Consider the following 20736-nt stretch of genomic DNA (forward strand, 5'->3'; position numbering starts at 1 on the left):
TACTAAATCTATCTTTTCACGTTAGTATCAAGTAATTTGCTTGAATTATCTTTCTCTCTCCCCTTATCTCTCGCTCTCTCTCCCGCATCTCTCTACCCCTATCTCTCTCTCTTTCTTTGTCTCAAATTTGAACTAGCTTTATTGATGTGAAATTAGCCATTAATTGTTGCCAATGGAATGACACAGTAATAGATTGAAAATGCAATCAAATTCCAACACCAGCTAACCTCTCTCCTCCACATAGATTGCTGGTTTCCTGGGGGTGCTGTGGTGTGTGAGCATCCTTTCCTGTCTGTTCTCCAAATCCATCCTGGTGCCCATGCAGGCCAACCCGCTGGTCCTCTACGGCTTCTTCTTACTCTTCCTCATCAACCCCTTCAAGACCCTCTACTACAAGTCACGCTTCTGGCTCCTCAAACTGCTGGTGAGACGCTCAGAAAGCTGCTGAACATGTCTCAATGTGCTTGCCACCATGATGGGGGAAAAATATTGACATTTGATGTTGACAAGTGGTCCTGAACAGTAATATATAGTTATCTCTTTTCCCCTGTCTTTCTCTCTGCCTCTCTCTACCTCTCTCTCTCTCTCTCGGTTCCTCTCTCTCTCTCGGTTCCTCTCTCTCTCTCGGTTCCTCTCTCTCTCTCGGTTCCTCTCTCTCTCTCGTTTCTCTCTCTCTCTCGGTTTCTCTCTCTCTCTCTCTCTCTCTCTCTCTCGGTTTCTCTCTCGGTTTCTCTCTCTCTCGGTTTCTCTCTCTCGGTTTCTCTCTCGGTTTTCTCTCTCTCGGTTTCTCTCTCTCTCTCGGTTTCTCTCTCTCTCGGTTTCTCTCTCTCTCTCGGTTTCTCTCTCTCTCTCGGTTTCTCTCTCTCTCTCGGTTTCTTCTCTCTCTCGGTTTCTCTCTCTCGGTTTCTCTCTCGGTTTCTCTCTCTCTGCCTTTCTCTCTCTCTCTGGTTTCTCTCTCTCTCGGTTTCTCTCTCTCTCTGCCTCTCTACCTCTCTCTCTCTCTCTCTCTCTCTGCCTCTCTCTACCTCTCTCGGTTTCTCTCTCTCTCTGCCTCTCTCTACCTCTCTCTCTCTGCCTCTCTCTACCTCTCTCTCTCTGCCTCTCTCTCCGGTTTCTCTGCCTCTCTCTACCTCTCTCTCTCTCTCTCTGCCTCTCTCTACCTCTCTCTCTCTCTCTGTTTCTCTCTCTCTCTGCCTCTCTCTACCTCTCTCTCTCTCGGTTTCTCTCTCTCTCTGCCTCTCTCTACCTCTCTCTCTCTCTCGGTTTCTCTCTCTCTCTCGGTTTCTCTCTCTCTCTCTCGGTTTCTCTCTCTCTCTCGGTTTCTCTCTCTTTCTCTCTCTCTCTCGGTTTTCTCTCTCTCTCTCGGTTTCTCTCTCTTTCTCTCTCTCTCTCTCTCTCTCTCGGTTTTCTCTCTCTCGGTTTCTCTCTCTCTCTGCCTCTCTCTCTCCTCTCTCTCTCTCTCTCTCTCTCTCTCCTCTCTCTCTCTCTGCCTCTCTCTACCTCTCTCTCTCTGCCTCTCTCTACCTCTCTCTCTCTCTGCCTTCTCTACCTCTCTCTCTGCCTCTCTCTACCTCTCTCTCTCTCTCGGTTTCTCTCTCGGTTTCTCTCTCTCTCTGCCTCTCTCTACCTCTCTCTCTCTGTTTCTCTCTCTCTGCCTCTCTCTGCCTCTCTCTCTCTCTCTGTTTCTCTCTCGGTTTCTCTCTCGGTTTCTCTCTCGGTTTCTCTCTCGGTTTCTCTCTCGGTTTCTCTCTCGGTTTCTCTCTCTCTCTCTCTCTCTCTCGGTTTCTCTCTCTCTCTCGGTTTTCTCTCTCTCTCTCGGTTTCTCTCTCTCTCTCTTCTCTCTCTCTCTCGGTTTCTCTCTCTCTCTCTCTCTCTCTCTCTCGGTTTCTCTCTCTCTCTCTCTCTCTCTCTCTCTCGGTTTCTCTCTCTCTCTCTCTCTCTCTCTCTCTCTCTCTCTCTCTCTCTCTCTCTCTCTCTCTCTCTCTCTCTCTCTCTCTCTCTCTCTCTCTCTCTCTCTCTCTCTCTCTCTCTCTCTCTCTCTCTCTCTCTCTCGGTTTCTCTCTCTCTCTCTCTGCCTCTCTCGGTTTCTCTCTCTCTCTCTCTCTCGGTTTCTCTCTCTCTCTGCCTCTCTCTACCTCTCTCTCTCTCGGTTTCTCTCTCTCTCTCTCGGTTTCTCTCTCTCTCTGCCTCTCTCTACCTCTCTGCCTCTCTCTCTCTCTCTCTCTCTCGGTTTCTCTCTCTCTCTGCCTCTCTCTACCTCTCTCTCTCTCTCTCGGTTTCTCTCTCTCTCTGCCTCTCTCTGCCTCTCTCTCTCTCTCTCTCTCTCTCTCTGCCTCTCTCTCTCTCTCGGTTTCTCTCTCTCTCTGCCTCTCTCTCTCTCTCTCTCTCTCGGTTTCTCTCTCGGTTTCTCTACCTCTCTCTGCCTCTCTCTACCTCTCTCTCTCTCGGTTTTCTCTCTCTCTGCCTCTCTCTACCTCTCTCTCTCTCGGTTTCTCTCTCTCTCTCGGTTTCTTCTCTCTCTCGGTTTCTCTCTCTCTCGGTTTTCTCTCTACCTCTCTCTCTCTCTCTCGGTTTCTTCTCTCTCTGCCTCTCTCTACCTCTCTCTCTCTCGGTTTCTCTCTCGGTTTCTCTCGGTTTCTCTCTCTCTCTCTCTCTCTCTCTCTCTCTTGGTTTCTCTCTCTCTCTCTGTTTCTTTCTTCTCTCTCTCTCTGCCCCCCTCTCCTCCAGTTCCGTGTGGTGACAGCCCCGTTCCACAGGGTAGAGTTTGCAGACTTCTGGCTGGCTGACCAGCTCAACTCTCTAGGGGTGGTTCTGATGGACCTGGAGTACCTCATCTGTTTCTACAGCTTCGAGCTCGACTGGAAGCAACAGGACGGGCTACTGCAGGACAGTAAGCAATGGATATACACATACACATGCCAACATACAAGCACTGAGACACAAATACACACTCCAAGCTCCATTGAAAATAAGCTTGTTAGTTTCAGACCTTCAATTTTGACTTTTCTTATTTCTGATGGCTGCTTTTATTTTTCTCTCTTCCTTTGTCCCTCTCTCCTCTCTCTCTCTCTGTATATATCTCTTTCTCACACACAACTAAACACAACACAACTCAACACAGCCATATCCAAATACACAAAGCTCAGCCAAAACAAGCCTACAGCCTGATCTAGCCCACACTAAACATACCCTCAAGACGTTCGTCCAAACAAACATAGCCTAGTCCACACACACAATGCAAACACAACAAACATTATCCAGTCCAAACAAACATACACACCACCACCTAACCCTGTTCCAACACATGTTTTATCACCTTTATGTTATTGATTGCAGGTGAGAAGTGTTGGAGTCAACTCCATTTTAAATATATTAGTTGGTGGATTTTATTGGTTGATTGATAATCATTCTGATAGGTGGAGGCGTGTGTCACTCCTACTCGTACGGTGTGCGGGCCGTGATCCAGTGTCTACCGGCGTGGTTCCGCTTCGTGCAGTGCCTGCGCCGTTACCGTGACTCCAAACGGGCTTTCCCTCACCTGGTCAACGCCGGGAAATACTCTACCACTTTCTTCGTGGTCACCTTTGCTGCTCTGTACAGCACTCACAAAGAGAATTGTGAGTGTCGTGATACTGTATTGTAATAGTGTACTCCTCAGACATTAGTACAGTTACAAAGGGAGGGTATATTACTAGAAACTTTAGAAGTTTACCAGTAAAGTACCAGAATTTTGGTTTCTTTCAAGGATTTGATATAACCTAGCACAATATATCTAGTGACTCTTTTGGGTACCTCAGATTATCACTGGTGTATTTAATAATCTTTGGCCCTCTGTGTGACCTTATCACATGTCAAATATATCAAATAATTGAATAAGATTATAAACTTTTTAGAAAAATGTAATGACAAAGCTGAAAAACATTATCCTAAATATAAGCCATCAACTTAGTGAATACCATTGGTGTTTAATGAGGATGAAACTATGTTTACACACTTATTAATTTGACCTTGTCAATTAGTTTGTGTTTTTTCAATATTTTGGTGTCAAACTAGTATTCCTCTCTCCTAGCTGCGAGTCACAACGAAGCTAAGATCTTCTTCTACCTGCTGATTGGCTGTTCCATAGTCAGTTCCTGTTACACCCTGGTGTGGGACCTGAAGATGGACTGGGGCCTGTTTGACCGAAACGCAGGCGATAACACCTTACTCAGAGAGGAGATCGTCTACCCCCAGAAAGTTAGTATGCACCTTTGGGGAAAAAATCTATACCAACCAAAATGTTGCATATGGATTTAATCATCTATGAACAAAAATATAAATGCAACATGCAACAATTTCAAATATTTTACTGGGTTACAGTTCATATATAAGTAAATAATTGAATTAGGCCCCAATCTATGGATTTCACATGACTAAGAATACAGATATGCATCTGTTGGTCACAGATACATTAAAAAAACAAAGTAGGGGTGTGGATCAGAAAACCAGTCAGTATCTGGTTTGACCACCATTTGACTCATGTAGCACAACCCATCTCCTTCGCATAGAGTTGCTCAGGCTGTTGATTGTAGTCTGGGGAATATTGTTCCACTCTTCTTCAATGGCTGTGCAAAGTTGCTGGATATTGTCGTGAACTGGAACACGCTATCACACACGTCAATCCAGAGCATCCCAAACATGCTCAATGGGTGACATGTGGTGAGTATGCAGGTCAAGGAAGAACGGGAACATTTTCAGCTTCCAGGAATTGTGTACAGATCCGTGGGACATGGGGCCGTGCGTTATCATGCTGAAACATGAGGTGATGGCAGCAGATGAATGGCACGACAATGGGCCTCAGGATCTCGTCACAATATCTCTGCATTCAAATTGACACCAATAAAATGCAATTGTGTTCGTTGTCCGTAGCTTTTTCCTGCCCATATCATAACCCCAACAGCTATGCTGTTCACAATGTTGACATCAGCACACCGCTGTACACGTGGTCTGTGGTTGTGAGGCCGGTTGGACATTCTGCCAAATTCTTTTTCAAATAAATTGATAAGAAATATGTTTTTTGTGCAAATGGAAAATGTCTGGGATCTTTTGTTTCAGCTCATGAAACATGGGACCAACACTTTACATGTTGCGTTTATATTTTTTGTTCAATATATATATATTAAAAAGTTTGGGGTCACTTAGAAATGTCCTTGTTTTTTAAAGAAAAGCTTCTTTTTTTTATAATGTATTTTAATGGACAAAAAATGTATTTCAAAAACAAGGACATTTCTACATGACCCCAAACGTTTGAACGTGTGTGTGTGTGTGTGTGTGTGTGTATTGTTGGGGAGAGATTATGCCTCAAAGAGGAACAGAGAAGTGTCTGATAATGTAGTAAATCACCATAAAAATGATTTTCAGGCCTATTATTTCAGAAGGTTTGTATGTGATTATTGGGTGTGTGCGCGCTCAGGTTTATTATTTCAGAAGGTTTGTATGTGATTATTGGGTGTGTGTGTGCTCAGGTCTATTATTTCAGAAGGTTTGTATGTGATTATTTGTGTGTGTGTGCTCAGGTCTATTATTTCAGAAGGTTTGTATGTGATTATTGGGTGTGTGTGTGCTCAGGTCTATTATTTCAGAAGGTTTGTATGTGATTATTTGATGTGTGTGTGCTCAGGTCTATTATTTCAGAAGGTTTGTATGTGATTATTTGATGTGTGTGTGCTCAGGTCTATTATTTCAGAAGGTTTGTATGTGATTATTGGGTGTGTGTGTGCTCAGGTCTATTATTTCAGAAGGTTTGTATGTGATTATTTGATGTGTGTGTGCTCAGGTCTATTATTTCAGAAGGTTTGTGTGTGATTGTGTGTGTGTGTGTGTGTGTGTGTGTGTGCTCAGGTCTATTATTTCAGAAGGTTTGTATGTGATTATTTGTGTGTGTGTGTCAGGTGTGTGTGTGTGTGTGTGAGGATGTGTGTGTGTGTGTGTTGTGTGTGTGTGCTCAGGTCTATTATTTCAGAAGGTTTGTATGTGATTATTTGATGTGTGTGTTCAGGCCTACTACTACTGTGCCATACTGGAGGATGTGTTGCTACGTTTTGCCTGGACGATACCCCTCTTCCTGAGCACAGTCAGTGGGATACCCTCCGCTGCAGACATCCTGGCCACCATCCTAGCCCCTCTGGAGGTCTTCAGGTGAGAACAGACTACATCTCTCTACCTCGCTCTATATCTCTCTATATATCTCTCTACCTCGCTCTACATCTCTCTACCTCGCTCTACATCTCTCTACCTCGCTCTACATCTCTCTATATATCTCTCTACATCTCTCTACATCTCTCTACCTCGCTCTACATCTCTCTACCTCGCTCTACATCTCTCTACCTCGCTCTACATCTCTCTACCTCGCTCTACATCTCTCTACCTCGCTCAATTAAATTCAAAGGGCTTTATTGGCATGGGAAATATGTTTACATTGCCAAAGCAAGTGAAATAAACAATAAAAAATGAACAGCAGACATTTTAAAATGTCATTATGGCTATGTACAGTGTTATAATGATGTGCAAATAGTTCAAGTAAATAAACATAAATATGGGTTGTATTTACAATGACGTTTGTTCTTCACTCGTGCCCTTTTCGTGTGGTATTTCACCCAATAGATATGGGAGTTTATCAAAATTGGATTTGTTTTGGAATTCTTTGTGGGTCTGTGTAATCTGAGGGAAATGTGTGTCTCTAATATGGTCAAAAATTTGGTTAGGAAGTGCATCTGTTTCCACCTTATTTTGTGGGCAGTGTGCACATAGCCCGTCTTCTCTTGAGCGCCAGGTCTGCCTATGGCGGCCTCTCAATAGCAAGGCCATGCTCACTGAGTCTGTACATTGTCAAAGCTTTCCTTAATCTTGGGTCAGTCACAGTGGTCAGCTTTTCTGCTACTGTGTACTCTCTGTTTAGGGCCAAATACCATTCCTCTCTCTGTTGTTCTCTCTGTCTCTTGTGTTCTATATTTTCTTTGCATTCTCTCTTCCTTTCATTTAATTTCTCCCTACCCGCTGTCTCTCAAACACCCTTTTTCTATGCCAATATCTTATTTCTTGTAAATGGACATTTCAGGGCTGACTACTATTGTGTTGACCTCTAGGTAGAGCTCTTTCCTGAACATTTTAAAAGGCAAACATTTAGCCACTAAATACCTCAAGGACATTTCATACATAATTCTCTCTTCCCATACGAACATTGAAGCACCTCAACAATATTTCACTTGCTATTCTCTTCCTCCCCCTTTCCACTGCAGGCGTTTTGTCTGGAACTTCTTCCGTCTGGAGAACGAGCACCTGAATAACTGTGGCGAGTTCCGAGCCGTGAGGGACATCTCAGTGGCTCCACTGAACGCTGACGACCAGACGCTGCTGGAGCAGATGATGGACCAGGAGGACGGAGTCCGGAACCGCCTGGGCAAAAAGAACTGGAAACGCTCCTACAGCATGTCTCTGAGACGGCCTCGCCTCGCTTCCCAGTACGGTCATAGAAGAGCTACACACACATATTGGCATGCATACACACCCACACAAAGCTACAGCATGTCCCTAAGACGGCCTCGCCTTGCTTCCCAGTACGGTAATAACATACACACCTTATATAAAACGTATGGCTGTGTTGCCCTCTACTAAACTTTCTCTCTCTCCCTCTCAGGACCAAGACCCGAGACACCAAAGTTCTCATCGAGGACACTGATGAGGACACCTGACATCAGGCCAGACCCATTGCATCCATAGCATGGGTTCAGAACCTCTTTAAAGGACCACGCCCCTCCTAGGGGCACGCCCCCTGACCCTCTTCCTCCCCCATCAATCAGTCGATCGATCGTTTGATTGACCTGCCCCCTCGTCAGCTTCTCCAATCAGTCCATCACAGAGCTGCCTATCTGCACCTTACATGTATTGACATAAATACACACACACACACACACACACACACACACACAGAGGGAGTACAAAGAAAGACATTAATATAGGAGTAGGTAGAGGAACAAAATATTACACACACCTTGGAACAGCTACTTTTAAGAAACTTTCTTTTTGTTACATTCATGGACCATTTAGGACTGAGTCACCCGTTATTCTTCAGATTCATGGGAAAGAGACGAAACAACAAGACTGTACATGTTGATGTAGATATCAGGAAGAACAAACGGGTGGACTAACTTTTGATTTCAAGATGGCTAATCAGAAATGATGGAATATAAAAAAAAGACTGAGAGCGTTGGACTCTGAACAGTGATTGCAGAGGAGTGTCTGACCAGTCTGGTTCTTTGACTTCCTCATTCCATTTTTGATGAACATGATTTTGAAGATGACTATATTAATGTGGCTGTTCTTTCCATGTGCTATAAGTTCTTCCACGAATACCTTGGTTCTTATTTTATTTTGTTGAATGTACATTTAATTGTTATTTATGTGAGGGGAGAGATGCCTAAAACATTTTGGGAGTGATTTAAAAAAAAAAATTAAAACAAAATGGGTGTTTCTGAGTCTCTGCCTGACGTTGCCCATAAGAACTGTTCCAGGACCTGTTGGGGATTGGGATTCATTCTAATGGTTAAGTGGGTCGGCCTGAATATAAGTCTGATCAGAGACCAATGTTTTTTGGGCATCTCATCCTATAAAAGGACTTTGTATGTTCAAAAACCCTCAGGAGGCTTCGATGTAGACAATTCTCTCAAAACAAGCCACCCCCTTCCCTGTCTTCAGAACCATCCAATCTGGGTTAACTATAACATTATGTTTACTTTCATGCCAAATCTAGTGTTTTGTCTTTTTAGATACCAGTGTGAGCTAATGCAGTCTCTCAGTAAGCTGTGGGGAGAATGGCAGGATTTTCTACTATCGTTATAACGCTTGCTCTTCTCAGAGCTAGCCAAATATCTGCAACATTCCATTGAGAGCTGGACTGTGCTTCCACGGCACAACGCCTCCGTAAGTCACATAGCACAGCAGATATAAATAGAATCTATAGAAGATATTTCACTATTAACAGCCCTCACTTTTTCTTGGTCATGTGACATGAGTTGTCAGGTCACATGGTCAGGAGAAAATCAGAGCCCTACTCACTTTTTAATATATACCTTCTGTTCTAGACATCTGAATTCTATCTGCGTTGCTTCGCAGCGTTGTGTCCCCATACAGCATAACGCAGATCTCTATTGTCAACTTCAGTTTAGCCATCTTTATTGGCCCTGTGTTGTTCCGGTCCATTCCATTAGATCTCAGGGCAGCACACCCAATGCCAGTTAGGAGTCCGGTGTCGCGTGTGTCTGGGGGTGTGCAGGGATTGGCCTCTTCACCAACCAATCATCTCCATTCTGATCCACCCATCCTGTTCATTCTGATGTCCACTTCCTGGGTGTGTTTTAGCGTCTTTTCTTTTTTTACTAGATAACTGAAATTAATATTTTCAGTTGAATTAAATTATAAAACATCATTATATTCCTCTGTAGTAGAAATCTAAGTCATTCCATCCATTCAATAGTTTTTATTAGTTCCTAGCTTGAACACTTCTCACTTTGGGTCATTTGTTGAATGTATCATTCTGTTCGTAATTCCAGCCAACAAACACGATGTGTGTGCGTTCTCACATTTAGTCCCAAAGAGAAGTGTCTGTGTTGACTCACCTAAGGAGTCTTTAATATTAGAATGCATATTCTCAGTTCTAATGAAGGAAAAAGCTTTAAATGTTCTACTCTTACTGAGTAAACACAATTTCCTAGAATTCCTGCCTCTCCCAAAAGCCACCTGAGGGTTTTAACCCCCATTGTGTGCCCTAGTAGATTTACTAACTCTGTAAAGATATAAGCAATCATTTAGGGCAATATCCTAACTTGATATGCCCGGATAACTCGTCTCCCATTGACATTAATGCACAATATTCAAAGGTTTGAGTTAACCCAGGTGTATCTCAGGTTAGGATTTGGCCCATACTTCTTGAAGTTCAAGCTGCATTTTGTAGTGTAGAGGTCAACCACAATAGTGATTGTGGAAAGCCTGATGGAGCTTAAATGTCTGGGGAAACTTAAATAATGTGATGAAGAAGAACCACATAAAGACAACACGGTGTTCGATTTGTGGCTCCAGCCGAAATTACATCCTATTCTCAATATAGGGCACTTATTTTTAACTTTGGTTACTATATAGGCAATAGGGTGCCATTTCAGATATATCCCTGTGATGCTTGAGCTTTCTTGTCGACCATGTCATGACCAGTTCAAAGGGAGCCAACTTTGGAGGCTCTTAGACTTGAATGGAGCTGGTTAGCAATAACCGCCATGCATTATCCCTGTAATAAGTCATAAGTATAAAGTGATGTTTGCAGCAGAGGGAGGAGGGATCCCAGTGCCTCAGGGCAAACTTGGTTTTCATTGGGCCTCAGTGTGTTGTAGATCAAATAGTTCCTATTTAACTAGTCACCTCATCTGAATGATTTGCTAGAAATGCACTTTAGCTGCTAAAAAGAACCATATTAGACACAGAATAAACAAACGCAGAAGCTGGGGCCCAATGAGAAGTAGTAGCAATTCAACACCCTGTGCACCTTGGGTCCCCCACCCCTTGAAGATTGTGATGGTCACCTGTTGTTACCTTTTCAAATATTGTGGTCTCTACCGGTCTGGAGACTATACCACCTAGGTCAACCAATGAACCTCGTGGGGGAAATAAAGAATATCTATCTTTTTGTTACATTCCTAAAGTAACATCTCACTCTTGAGAGAGTGAGCTGGAGGGCCCACACACATACAAAGCCTTGTAAATATTAATGCACACTCTCGCTGAAGTGCTTACACACACCCTGCTTACAATTATACCCTGTACACACACCCAAACACCTTGCTTGGAGTATGTTCCAGCTATGAATGCTAAGGGTGGAGTTGCACTGGACCTGTCTCCCTGTAGCTTCTCATTGAGCTGTCACTCAAATAGATCCTCCTATGGAAGAAGAGTGGAACCTACTGTACCAAAAGCCTGGACCAAAACAAAGCTCTTTAGAAAGTTACCGTGTTTCCCTTCTGCCTAGAACGCTATAAAGATGGAAAACCCCCAAGTGAAGGAAGGGCCCTGTATGAAACGAACTGTTGCCCATGTCCAATATGTCCCGCCAGCATTGTTTCTATGTTCCAGTTTTTTAATATGCTCGCCCTATGTACTGTCATCATACCCTGGTTACTGTAACTACTACCTTTTAGAGTACTCCTCATGCATTTGGCATTCTCTGCTAACTGAGGTGCCTGGATTGACTCCCTGTCCCTGTTACATGGTTTTTGAGTTTAAAAAAAAGTCTAAACATTTCTGTACTTGTAGCTGTTTATTTCCATCTTATTTCCACTTTATCCATTCTCTTCCACTATTTCTTTGTCCTGCGGGTGGCGCTGTTTTATGACCTTTAGAGGGCATTCTATTCCATAATGTTTGAATGTGGCTGGCCTAATGGTGAGAACATTTTGCTATATATTTTGGTTTCTTTTGCATAGGGAGGTGTCAAAGAAATGTATTCTTGTAGCTTACTCAAAGTAATAGACAACGTTTCTTGCCCATGCTTGGCAGGCTGAAACCTTTTTAATAGGTGTAAGAGAAATTCGATTAAATATTGTAATATTTGAATACTGTTCACCAGGTTTAGGCAAGGGCAAGCCACAATTTTGATTTGGCACCAAAAAATATGCCCAAGCCTAGACGTCCGCTATCAAATGTGGTCAATACGACACCGCCCTTTCGTGGAAGAAGGTTGAAACACTTTATAACAATGGATACACTTAGTCTCGAAAAAAAATACATTTTACAGCCAGTTTATAACGTTACAATCTGGTCCTGATCATTCTTCACTGGAAGTATTTCATTCCGTTTAGGGAGTGATGCATGCGGTCTAAGGCACTGCATCTCAGTGCTTGAGGCGTCACTACTGATACCCAGGTTCGATTCCAGGCTGTATTACAACCGACCGTGATTGGGAGTCCCATAGTGCGGCGCACAATTTGCCCAGTTTCGTCCGGTATAAATTTAAATAATTTGTTCTTAGTAACTGACTTGCCTAGTTAAAATGTTTGACCAAATAGACAACACTAGCCTGCCTTATTTGAGTGTTTGAATTGTAGCATAATGAAAAATGTATTTAGTCTAATAGCTCAAACATTGCTCAAGTCGCTGGACTAGTTTTTACACTGTCTTGCCCTACTGCCACGTATCATGGCAGTGGACTTTAGGTCGACAAGTACTTGAAAACATAGTTTTACCCCTGACCTTGAAAACAGTTTTACCCCTGAACATTAAAAGGCTGTACAGCCTTGATTTCGTCGCATAAAGTATTTGCCTTGTTGTACAGAGGTGAGTAAGTGAGCCGCGTGCGCGTTGACGAGCGAGACTATTTCAGTAGCCTATTCTGATTGCGCGGAAGGAAGTTTCTTCATTCTCCGTTGTGTAAATAGAGTAACTTACTTTTGTATGTGATGGGCGTGAAATGTGATACAGTACCGACATGAAGTCCGGAGAGGAGACGGATTACGAGGGAGACCTAAATAGTTTGCCCGACGACTCCAACTTTGTCAAACCTTATTTATTAGAACTGAGACAGAGGGCACAGAAAGACATCATCGAACCGCAGCAAAGCTTGAATTGGTCAGACACTTTTCTAATAAAGTTTCTGCGAGCGAGAGACTTTAATGTTGAGCTGTCACTGAAGGTTGGTATCTCGGTGGATTAAAGGTATTGAGAAATTGAAACTGTTTAGGCTATGCCGCATGTTGCCCAGCTAGCACATTGGTTCCTTCGAAGTTGTGGGAGCGTACGTTTTTGGTAACCCATTGGTCAGAACACTTACGAAGCCGTAAGTGTTTTGACCGGTAAAACTGAAAACGTTTTAAATGTTCTGAGAACAGAAGTTAAAATTTCGCCTGTTGATAGTTTTTTTTTTATTGCATGGAGGTTCTGAGAATGTTTTACAATGGTTCCCTGAACATTTTCCTAGGAGGTTTTATGAACTTTCTGAGAATGGAAATTATAGGTTATTTGAAGATAATTAATGTTCTGATAACCTTTTCAATAACTCAAAACTGATAGTTTTGCCTAGTTTAACTATTTTGAAATCCAAGCACAGATAGGACACATGGAAATTAATTCCCAAGGAATTAATCATGCAACCATGTATTTTTTTGTGGCATGTGTGTTTAAAAAACATGACTTTAAATAGAACCATGATAGTCTGTAGGAAATGTTAAGCTGAAGTACTGAAATTCTCAAAGAAGAATGTTGTTTCTTAATGTTCCCAGAAAACAATTTGAGAATTACTTTAAATAAAACCATGAGGTAGAATCCTGGAGGAAACATGCTGAAGTACTGAAACAGTTTTCAGAACGTTATGTGCAAGCTGGTTATCCTGCACCATTTCCAGAAAATTGTGGGAAGGTTGTATGCAAAATAACCATAAGACTAAGCTCAAAGAAACATGGTTCTCAGAACGTTTATGTGCTTGCTGGGTTTCGATGCCTATCGCACTTGTTTAGAACTTGGACTCAAAGACTGTTTGTCACTGAAGGAAAGTTGGGTCCATGCCAACTGGACTAACGGGGTAAATAAACTATTTGGGCTACAGGTTGTCTGCTATGTGAGGAAGTTTTAAACGACCAGATTGCATCACATGCAGGAATAATGTCAAAAACCATGTCAAAAAATACATTTTGCTTTGCAATAGTTGGACGTTTTGGACCTCTCCAAAACTAAACATTCACTGTAGGATAGGCAATGCAGGCATAGGAGAGTGAATTATATTGTATAATTCATGGTTTAAACACTAGTAAGTTCATGTTTGTATGTGTCTTAACTGCATTCAACAAAATGTGTGGCATAGTTCATGTCTGTAGCCCTGTATCCTGTTCATAGCCTACAAATGCCAGTCAGTGCATAGGTTTGGAAAACATTTACCAGCTTGGCGCTTAAGTGTCCACACAGCCTGACATGATTTGACAGGATGACAGCTGGCTGTGCGTCCTCTGTTGCAATCCCCAAAATATGTATTTTCTTTCTCTTTCTATCTATAGCTACTCTTTAATTACCAGCGTTGGAGGAGAGAGTGCCCAGAGATCAGTGCCAACCTGCAGCCGTCCTCTGTCCTGGGACTCCTCCAGAATAACTACCATGGAGTGCTGAGGGACCGGGACCTCAGCGGCAGCAGAGTGCTCATCTATAGGATTGGTTAGTTCTCACCTCCATGGTCTCATAGGGTGTGGTCTGGGTGTCAGGCAAGGCAAGCGGTACCACTGCATAAAACCACCTAAAATGTGCTTTGAACATAAATCAAAAGGAATAATCTGCCCATGGCTGTGTAAAAGGCAATGTAAGGAGATGGAATACTCTTCAATATAGGTTACTCTATAGTAGGGGTATTGAACTCTTAACATACGATGTCTGGAGCACTGCTGGTTTTCTGTTCTACCTGATAATGAATTGTACCCACCTGGTGTCTCAGGTCTAAATCAGTCTCTGATTAGAGGAGAATCACCCACCTGGTGTCCCAGTTCTAAATCAGTCCCTGATTAGAGGGGAATACATTTTTTTATAAAGCAGTGGAACTGGTTTCGAGGTCAAGGTTTGAATTTGAGGGCTATCTATAGGGTGTCATTTGAGATGTGTTGGCTTTTCTCCTCAGGCCAGTGGAACCCCAAAGACTTCACAGTGTACGAGGTGTTCCGTGTCAGTCTGATCACATCTGAGCTGATCGTCCAGGAGACGGAGACTCAGAGGAATGGACTAAAAGCCATTTTTGACATGCAGGGATGGTGCTTCGCTCACGCCCTCCAGATCAACCCCTCCCTGGCCAAAAGGATCTCCTCTGTGCTCACGGTAGGTTATCTGTTGAACTGGGTCATGTTCATTAGGACACTCATTTTCAACTACTGTTTTAATCGGCCCGTCCGCTGGTTTGAGAAATAATCTTTGTATGATACGTGTTAGAATAACATGATCAGTAATTGTAAAGGTCTAAGGATACAGTTAGTTCTGGATCCAGAGTTGCAGAAATCTCATGTGTTACTCTTACAGAATATAGCTATACTGTAAGTCTGTAATAATACTGTACTAAAGGTAGAATTAGTAAGATGATGTAGATGCACAAAGTAAACAACAGTAATTAGTCAATATCCGCAACAACTAAGAGCGTTGTAGTGTGAGGTTGAACTTCTCCTCTGTTGTAATGGGAAGCACACCCGTGCACATGCACAGATACTTTGTGTGACTGTGTGAGAGCAAAGTGTTGCACCCTGCTCATCTCAATATCTGCAGTGCTGCTCGTTGCAACATCATCTAGCTGAGTCTAGCTTTAAGCCTCTATTTAAATGTGATCCCCTCAGGACTCGTTCCCTCTGAAGGTGCGAGGAATCCATCTGATCAACGAGCCCATATTCTTCAGACCCGTCTTCGCCATGCTCCGCCCATTTCTGCCCGATAAGATCAAACAGCGGGTCAGTCGCCATGCTTCGTCATTCACGTTCTTGCACTGACTCTTGTTTTCACCTGGATACATCTCTTTCATACATTTAACGGGAGTGATGGAGATGATGTTAGCGACCTTCAATGTTGTTTAGAGCAAGTTCTTATAACCCATGATGATGTCTCTGATGATAGTGACAACAATGTTGATCATGACGGCAGTGATACTAATTTATGTCAATGCCCTCCTGTCTTACTCCTAGATCCACATGCATGGCAGCACCTTCAAAGAGACTCTGAGGGATTTTTTCTCCGAAGACATCCTCCCCCAGGAGTACGGGGGCAGCGGCCCCTCCATGGAAGAGGTCTGTCAGGAGTGGACCTCCCACATCCTGCAGTCTGAGGAACTCCTCACCCAGCTTTCCATCTACCCTGCAGGAGATGAGGTCACCTCTGACCCAGAACCTGACAGCCAGTCTGCCTATAGCTCCTGACTCCCCATAGACTACACATCCCAGAGTGCATCTCACTGACCAACCACACAACTCGTAGCATCCTTCTGAAGTCCAATTCCAATTTCTTATTCCTTCCTTCACCTTCTTTTTTAAGGGAAGTCCAATCAATATGGTTGGGGTGCACAACTTGAGCTCTCGGTCCAAGATTGTCTGCTAGTTTTGAGTTTATATGAGCATCCTGTTTATTTATTTAAAGTTTTTATCAGTAGTCGATGAAAAGATAGGATGATGACGAGGGATGCTCGGTAGGAGCTAGTGCTCAAAATAGTATCATAACACATTGTGTTTCAGTAATAACACATTGGAATTGGTCCTAGACTACTTTTCTCCATCTCATCTGTTTTATGGGTTTTGCAAACATTTATATTATTGGGACGGCAGGTAGCCTAGCGGGTGGGAGCGTTGGGCCAGTAACCGAAAGGTTGCTAGATCGAATCCCAGAGCTGACAAGGTAAAACATTTCATTCTGCCCCTGAGCAAGGCAGTTAACACACTGTTCCCCGGGTGCAAAAGTGTTGATTAAGGCAGCCCTCCGAGGCTCTCTGATTCAGAGGGGTTGGGTTAAATGCAGAAGACACATTTCAGTTGAATGCGTTCAGTTGTAAGACTGACTATAGGTATCTCCCTTTACTCAACCAATTGCTTCCATAATGTGTTAAAACAAAAGACAAGGTGAAATACACATTTTAGCTATTTGTACAGTTCTGTGAATGTCCACTGTAGTAGTGAAGTGTATTTTTATACAATGATTGGTGTTTTAATTCATTATGAAGATTAAGTGCTTAGTTCTTTACTCAAATCAGTATAAGCTGAGCCAGCCTGTTCTTGGAAAGATCAGTTAACCCAGATTGATAATACAAGATAGCAAAAATCCCTGAATATCCTTTGCCTAGTCTGTAGAAGCAAACTCGGAGGAACTCAGTTCTTTGCTTTTTTTGTCTTTTTCTCACAGACGATTATGAAAGAAATGTGTCCTCAGAAATGTTCACATTGTAGCAAAATTGGAGATTAATTTATTTTTTATTTTTAAAGAAAGACAATGTTTTCAACATCTCTCTCACTCAGATGAGAGAAGTGCTTAATACGTCTCTGATTATTATTATAGAAGCTCTAGTCCAGTGAAGGCTGCTGAGGGGAGGACGGCGCATGGTGGCTGGAATGGAGTCAATGGAATGGTTCCAAACACATCAAACGCGTGGTTTGCATGTGGTTGATACCATTCCATTGACTCCATTCCAGCCATTATGAGCTGCCCTCCCTTCAGCAGCATCCACTGCTCTAGTCCATTCCCTGTCTTCATGTGAAACAGTCCAAAGGTCTAAAAGCCGTCCAGAGGGGCAGTGTGTTGAGCTTAGTTAGGTTCTCTCACAACATTGTGTTGAGCCTGGCTGGGATCTTTCTCAGTCCACTGTGTTGAGTTTGGCTGGGCTCTCTCCCCTCCTGACCTTAGGCCCTCAGTAAACAAGCCCTCTGTCCATGTATGAGGAGATTTCATCACATTTGGATGGCTTCATTTAATCATGTTCAGTTGTGCTTTATTTGTGTCCGTTTGTTTGGAGTTTAGGAGCAAGACGAGCAAAATGATTTTTGATGAAGTGCCTCTGTGTTTCTCTATTGATATTCTACTTGAGGCTTGTTGGAACACATTGCTTGCTACATCTTTATGACCAATATCATTGCATTGAGGAAATGTGAACATACCAGTAATTTAAAAGAACTTTTGTAAGCTTTGCGTCATTCACTGGTTCCTGATAGACCGTCATCTTGCTTCCTCATGGCAAAGGTTTACTTTTCCTAATATTATTAGCTATTGGAATAGTACCGTAATTAAATAACTTGCACTATTGAAAGTTTATTAAACCGCTATAGAAGGTGAATATTTTATTAAAATATCAAATTAATATTACCCTCATTGTCCTGACATTTGTAAATATTTTTAAAATACCTTAGTCGTTTTTTGGAGTATCTGTACTTTACCATTTGTATGTTTTACAACTTTTACTTCACTACATTCCTAAAGAAAATAATATACTTTTTACTCCATACATTTCCCCTAAAACCCAAAAGCACTTTGTTACATTTTGAATGCTTAGCAGGACAGGGAAATTGTCTAATTCACACTCTTATCAGGAGAACATCTCTGGTCATCCCTACTGCCTGTGATATGGCGGACTCACTAAAAACACATTTTTAGTTTGTAAATTATGTCTGGGTGTTGGGAGTGTGCCTCTGGCTATCTGTAAATTTAAAAAACAAGAAAAGGGTGCTGTCTGGTTTGCTTAATATAAAGAAGTTGAAATGATTTTTACTTTTGATACTTAAGTATATTTAAAACCAAATACTTTTAGACTTTTACTCAAGTACTATTTTACTGGGTGACTTTTACTTGAATTATTTTCTGTTAAAGTATCTTTACTCAAGTATGACAATTGAGTACTTTTTCCACCACTGCTTATTCTTACCAATTTACATTTTAACTTCCAGGTTTTCTGAATTTCAGTCTATGCCCTCTGCTCTAATCGAAAGAAATGCATAGAAGTGGGAGGGAAAGCAACGCATCAGTCTATTACCATGTATTTATCTAGTTCCTTTATGGAAATGGCCCTGTAGAGGGGAGTGCAACCGTTTCTCCTGCTATGGAATTCCCTTACTTCCCTGGTGAATGAGTATGGAGAACTTTCAGTGGGAAGAATTTGAGTGTCCACAGACAATGTTTTCCATGACATTTCATAAAATGACTAGGCTCAAAAGCATAGAAAAATAATCAGTCACAGAACAGTAGTTACTGGATATTTAACTGGTCTAGTGTTGCCATCTAGTGGGGAAAAGTCCAAATGCTTATGAGTTAGTATCTCCACATCCTGAATTCTCTTCACTATGCCATAAAATATTTATGACTATCAATTCTCATTGTCAAATTACTCTTAAGTATGCCTACTATTAGACCTGACGCCATGAGCTGTACACAACTCAATAAACCCACTGTCAAGATAATATAATCTTTATTAAATTGACTATTTTACAGAACAAAATTATTATTAAAATTACCAATTGAATCCTCTGGAGGATAAAGAGAAATCTGTCTTGTTCTTGGCATTGAGGCCCAGACAGCCAGACGGACTAGAAGAGACGAATGTGACAGATTCACATACTATTAAGTTCACATACAGTACCAGTCAAAAGTTTGGGTACATCTACTCATTCCAGGATTTTTCTTTTTAAAAACAATTCTACACAGCAAGCAATGTAGAAGCACGGTGGCTAGGAAAAATTCCATGGAAAGGTAGGAACCAAGGAATAAACCTGGAGAGGAACCAGGCTCTGAGGGGTGGTCAGTCCTCTTCAGTAGGATCCTGTCAATGGAAATACTATGTTTCACAGACCCATTGACTTTCTTCACATTTTGTTACGTTACAGCCATATTGATTAATTGATTAAATTGGTTTTTCCCCTCATCAATCTACACAAAATACCCTATGACAAAGCAAAACATATATAGTTTTGCTAAAAAAACATTTAACTGAAATACCATATTTACAGAAGTATTCAGACCCATTACTCAGTACTTTCCTGAAGCACCTTTGGCAGCGATTTTATATATATATATATATTCTTTTCACCTTTATTTAACCAGGTAGGCTAGTTGAGAACAAGTTATAATTTACAACTGCGACCTGGCCAAGATAAAGCAAAGCAGTGTGACAAAAACAACAACACAGTTACACATGGAATAAACAAACATACTATAAATAATACAATAGAAAAAGTCTATATACAGTGTGTGCAAATGATGTAGGATAAGGGAGGTAAGGCAATAAATCGGCCATAGTGGCAAAATAATTACAATATAGCAAATAAACACTGGAGTGATAGATGTGCAGAAGATGAGTGTGCAAGTAGAGATATTGGGGTGCAAAGGAGCGAAATAAATAACAGTACAGGGATGAGGTAGTTGGATGGGCTATTTACAGATGGGCTATGTACAGGTGCAATGATCTGTGAGCTGCTCTGATAGCTGGTGCTTGAAGTTAGTGAGGGAGATATGAGTCTCCAGCTTCAGTGATTTTTGCAATTTGTTCCAGTCATTGGCAGCAGTGAACTTGAAGGAAAGGTGGCCGAAAGAGGAATTGGCTTCGGGATGACCAGTGAAATATACCTGCTGGAGCGCGTGCCACGGGTGGGTGCTGCTATGGTGACCAGTGAGCTGAGATAAGGAGGGGCTTTACCTAGCAAAGACTTATAGATGACCTGGAGCCAGTGGGTTTGAACGACAAATATTTTAGAAAGAGAGGGTCCAGATTGTCTAGCCCGGCTGATTTGTAGGTGTCCAGATTTTGCAGCTCTTTCAGAACATCAGCTATCTGGATTTGAGTGAAGGAGAAATGGGGGAGGCTTGGGCAAGTTGCTGTGGGGTGTACAGGGCTGTTGACCGGGGTAGAGGTAGCCAGATGGAAAGCATGGCCAGCCGTAGAAAATGCTTATTCAAATTCTCAATTATCGCGGATTTATCAGGGGTGACAGTGTTTCTAACCTCAGAGCAGTGGGCAGCTTGGGGGAGGTGCTCTTATTCTCCATGGACTTCACAGTGTCCCAGAACTGTTTGGAGTTTGTGCTACAGGATGCAAATTTATGTTTGATAAAGCTAGCCTTTCCTTTCCTAACTGCCTGTGTAGATTGGTTCCTAACTTCCTTGAAAAGTTGCATATTCCGGGGGCTATTCGATGCTAATGCAGTACGCCACAGGATGTTTTGTGCTGGTCAAGGGCAGTCA

The 20736-nt window shown here is 42.3% G+C and overlaps 2 protein-coding genes across 2 annotated transcripts in view; both read left to right on the forward strand.

The window, feature by feature from the left end:
- The window catches only part of LOC118394579 (xenotropic and polytropic retrovirus receptor 1 homolog), a 48477-nt gene extending 37158 nt beyond the window's left edge, over nt 1-11319 (forward strand). The window contains exons 8-14 of the mRNA XM_035787884.2: nt 245-424; nt 2728-2890; nt 3417-3617; nt 4070-4236; nt 6038-6177; nt 7278-7499; nt 7676-11319. Of these exons, the coding sequence (XP_035643777.1) occupies nt 245-424; nt 2728-2890; nt 3417-3617; nt 4070-4236; nt 6038-6177; nt 7278-7499; nt 7676-7730 (1128 nt within the window). The 3' untranslated portion in view covers nt 7731-11319. The remainder of the gene's footprint in view (nt 1-244; nt 425-2727; nt 2891-3416; nt 3618-4069; nt 4237-6037; nt 6178-7277; nt 7500-7675) is intronic.
- An 834-nt stretch (nt 11320-12153) lies between these two features.
- Nucleotides 12154-17871, forward strand: ttpa (tocopherol (alpha) transfer protein). The gene is made up of 5 exons (XM_035787885.2): nt 12154-12709; nt 14064-14217; nt 14672-14865; nt 15372-15482; nt 15714-17871. The coding sequence occupies exons 1-5, from the start codon at nt 12506-12508 to the stop codon at nt 15942-15944; spliced, it is 894 nt and encodes a 297-aa protein (XP_035643778.1). The 5' UTR covers nt 12154-12505; the 3' UTR covers nt 15945-17871.
- The last annotated feature ends 2865 nt before the right edge of the window (nt 17872-20736 follow it).

Source organism: Oncorhynchus keta, chromosome 15 (assembly GCF_023373465.1).
Source record: "Oncorhynchus keta strain PuntledgeMale-10-30-2019 chromosome 15, Oket_V2, whole genome shotgun sequence".
Classification (NCBI taxonomy): Eukaryota; Metazoa; Chordata; class Actinopteri; order Salmoniformes; family Salmonidae; genus Oncorhynchus; species Oncorhynchus keta.

Excerpts from the sequence above, each read along its gene's own strand:
- ttpa (XM_035787885.2), top strand. The coding sequence starts at position 12,506 with ATGAAGTCCGGAGAGGAGACGGATTACGAGGGAGACCTAAATAGTTTG. Across the intron at positions 12,710-14,063 it reads ATGTTGAGCTGTCACTGAAG|CTACTCTTTAATTACCAGCG; the intron begins GTTGGTATCTCG and ends TTCTATCTATAG. Across the intron at positions 14,866-15,371 it reads GGATCTCCTCTGTGCTCACG|GACTCGTTCCCTCTGAAGGT; the intron begins GTAGGTTATCTG and ends TGATCCCCTCAG.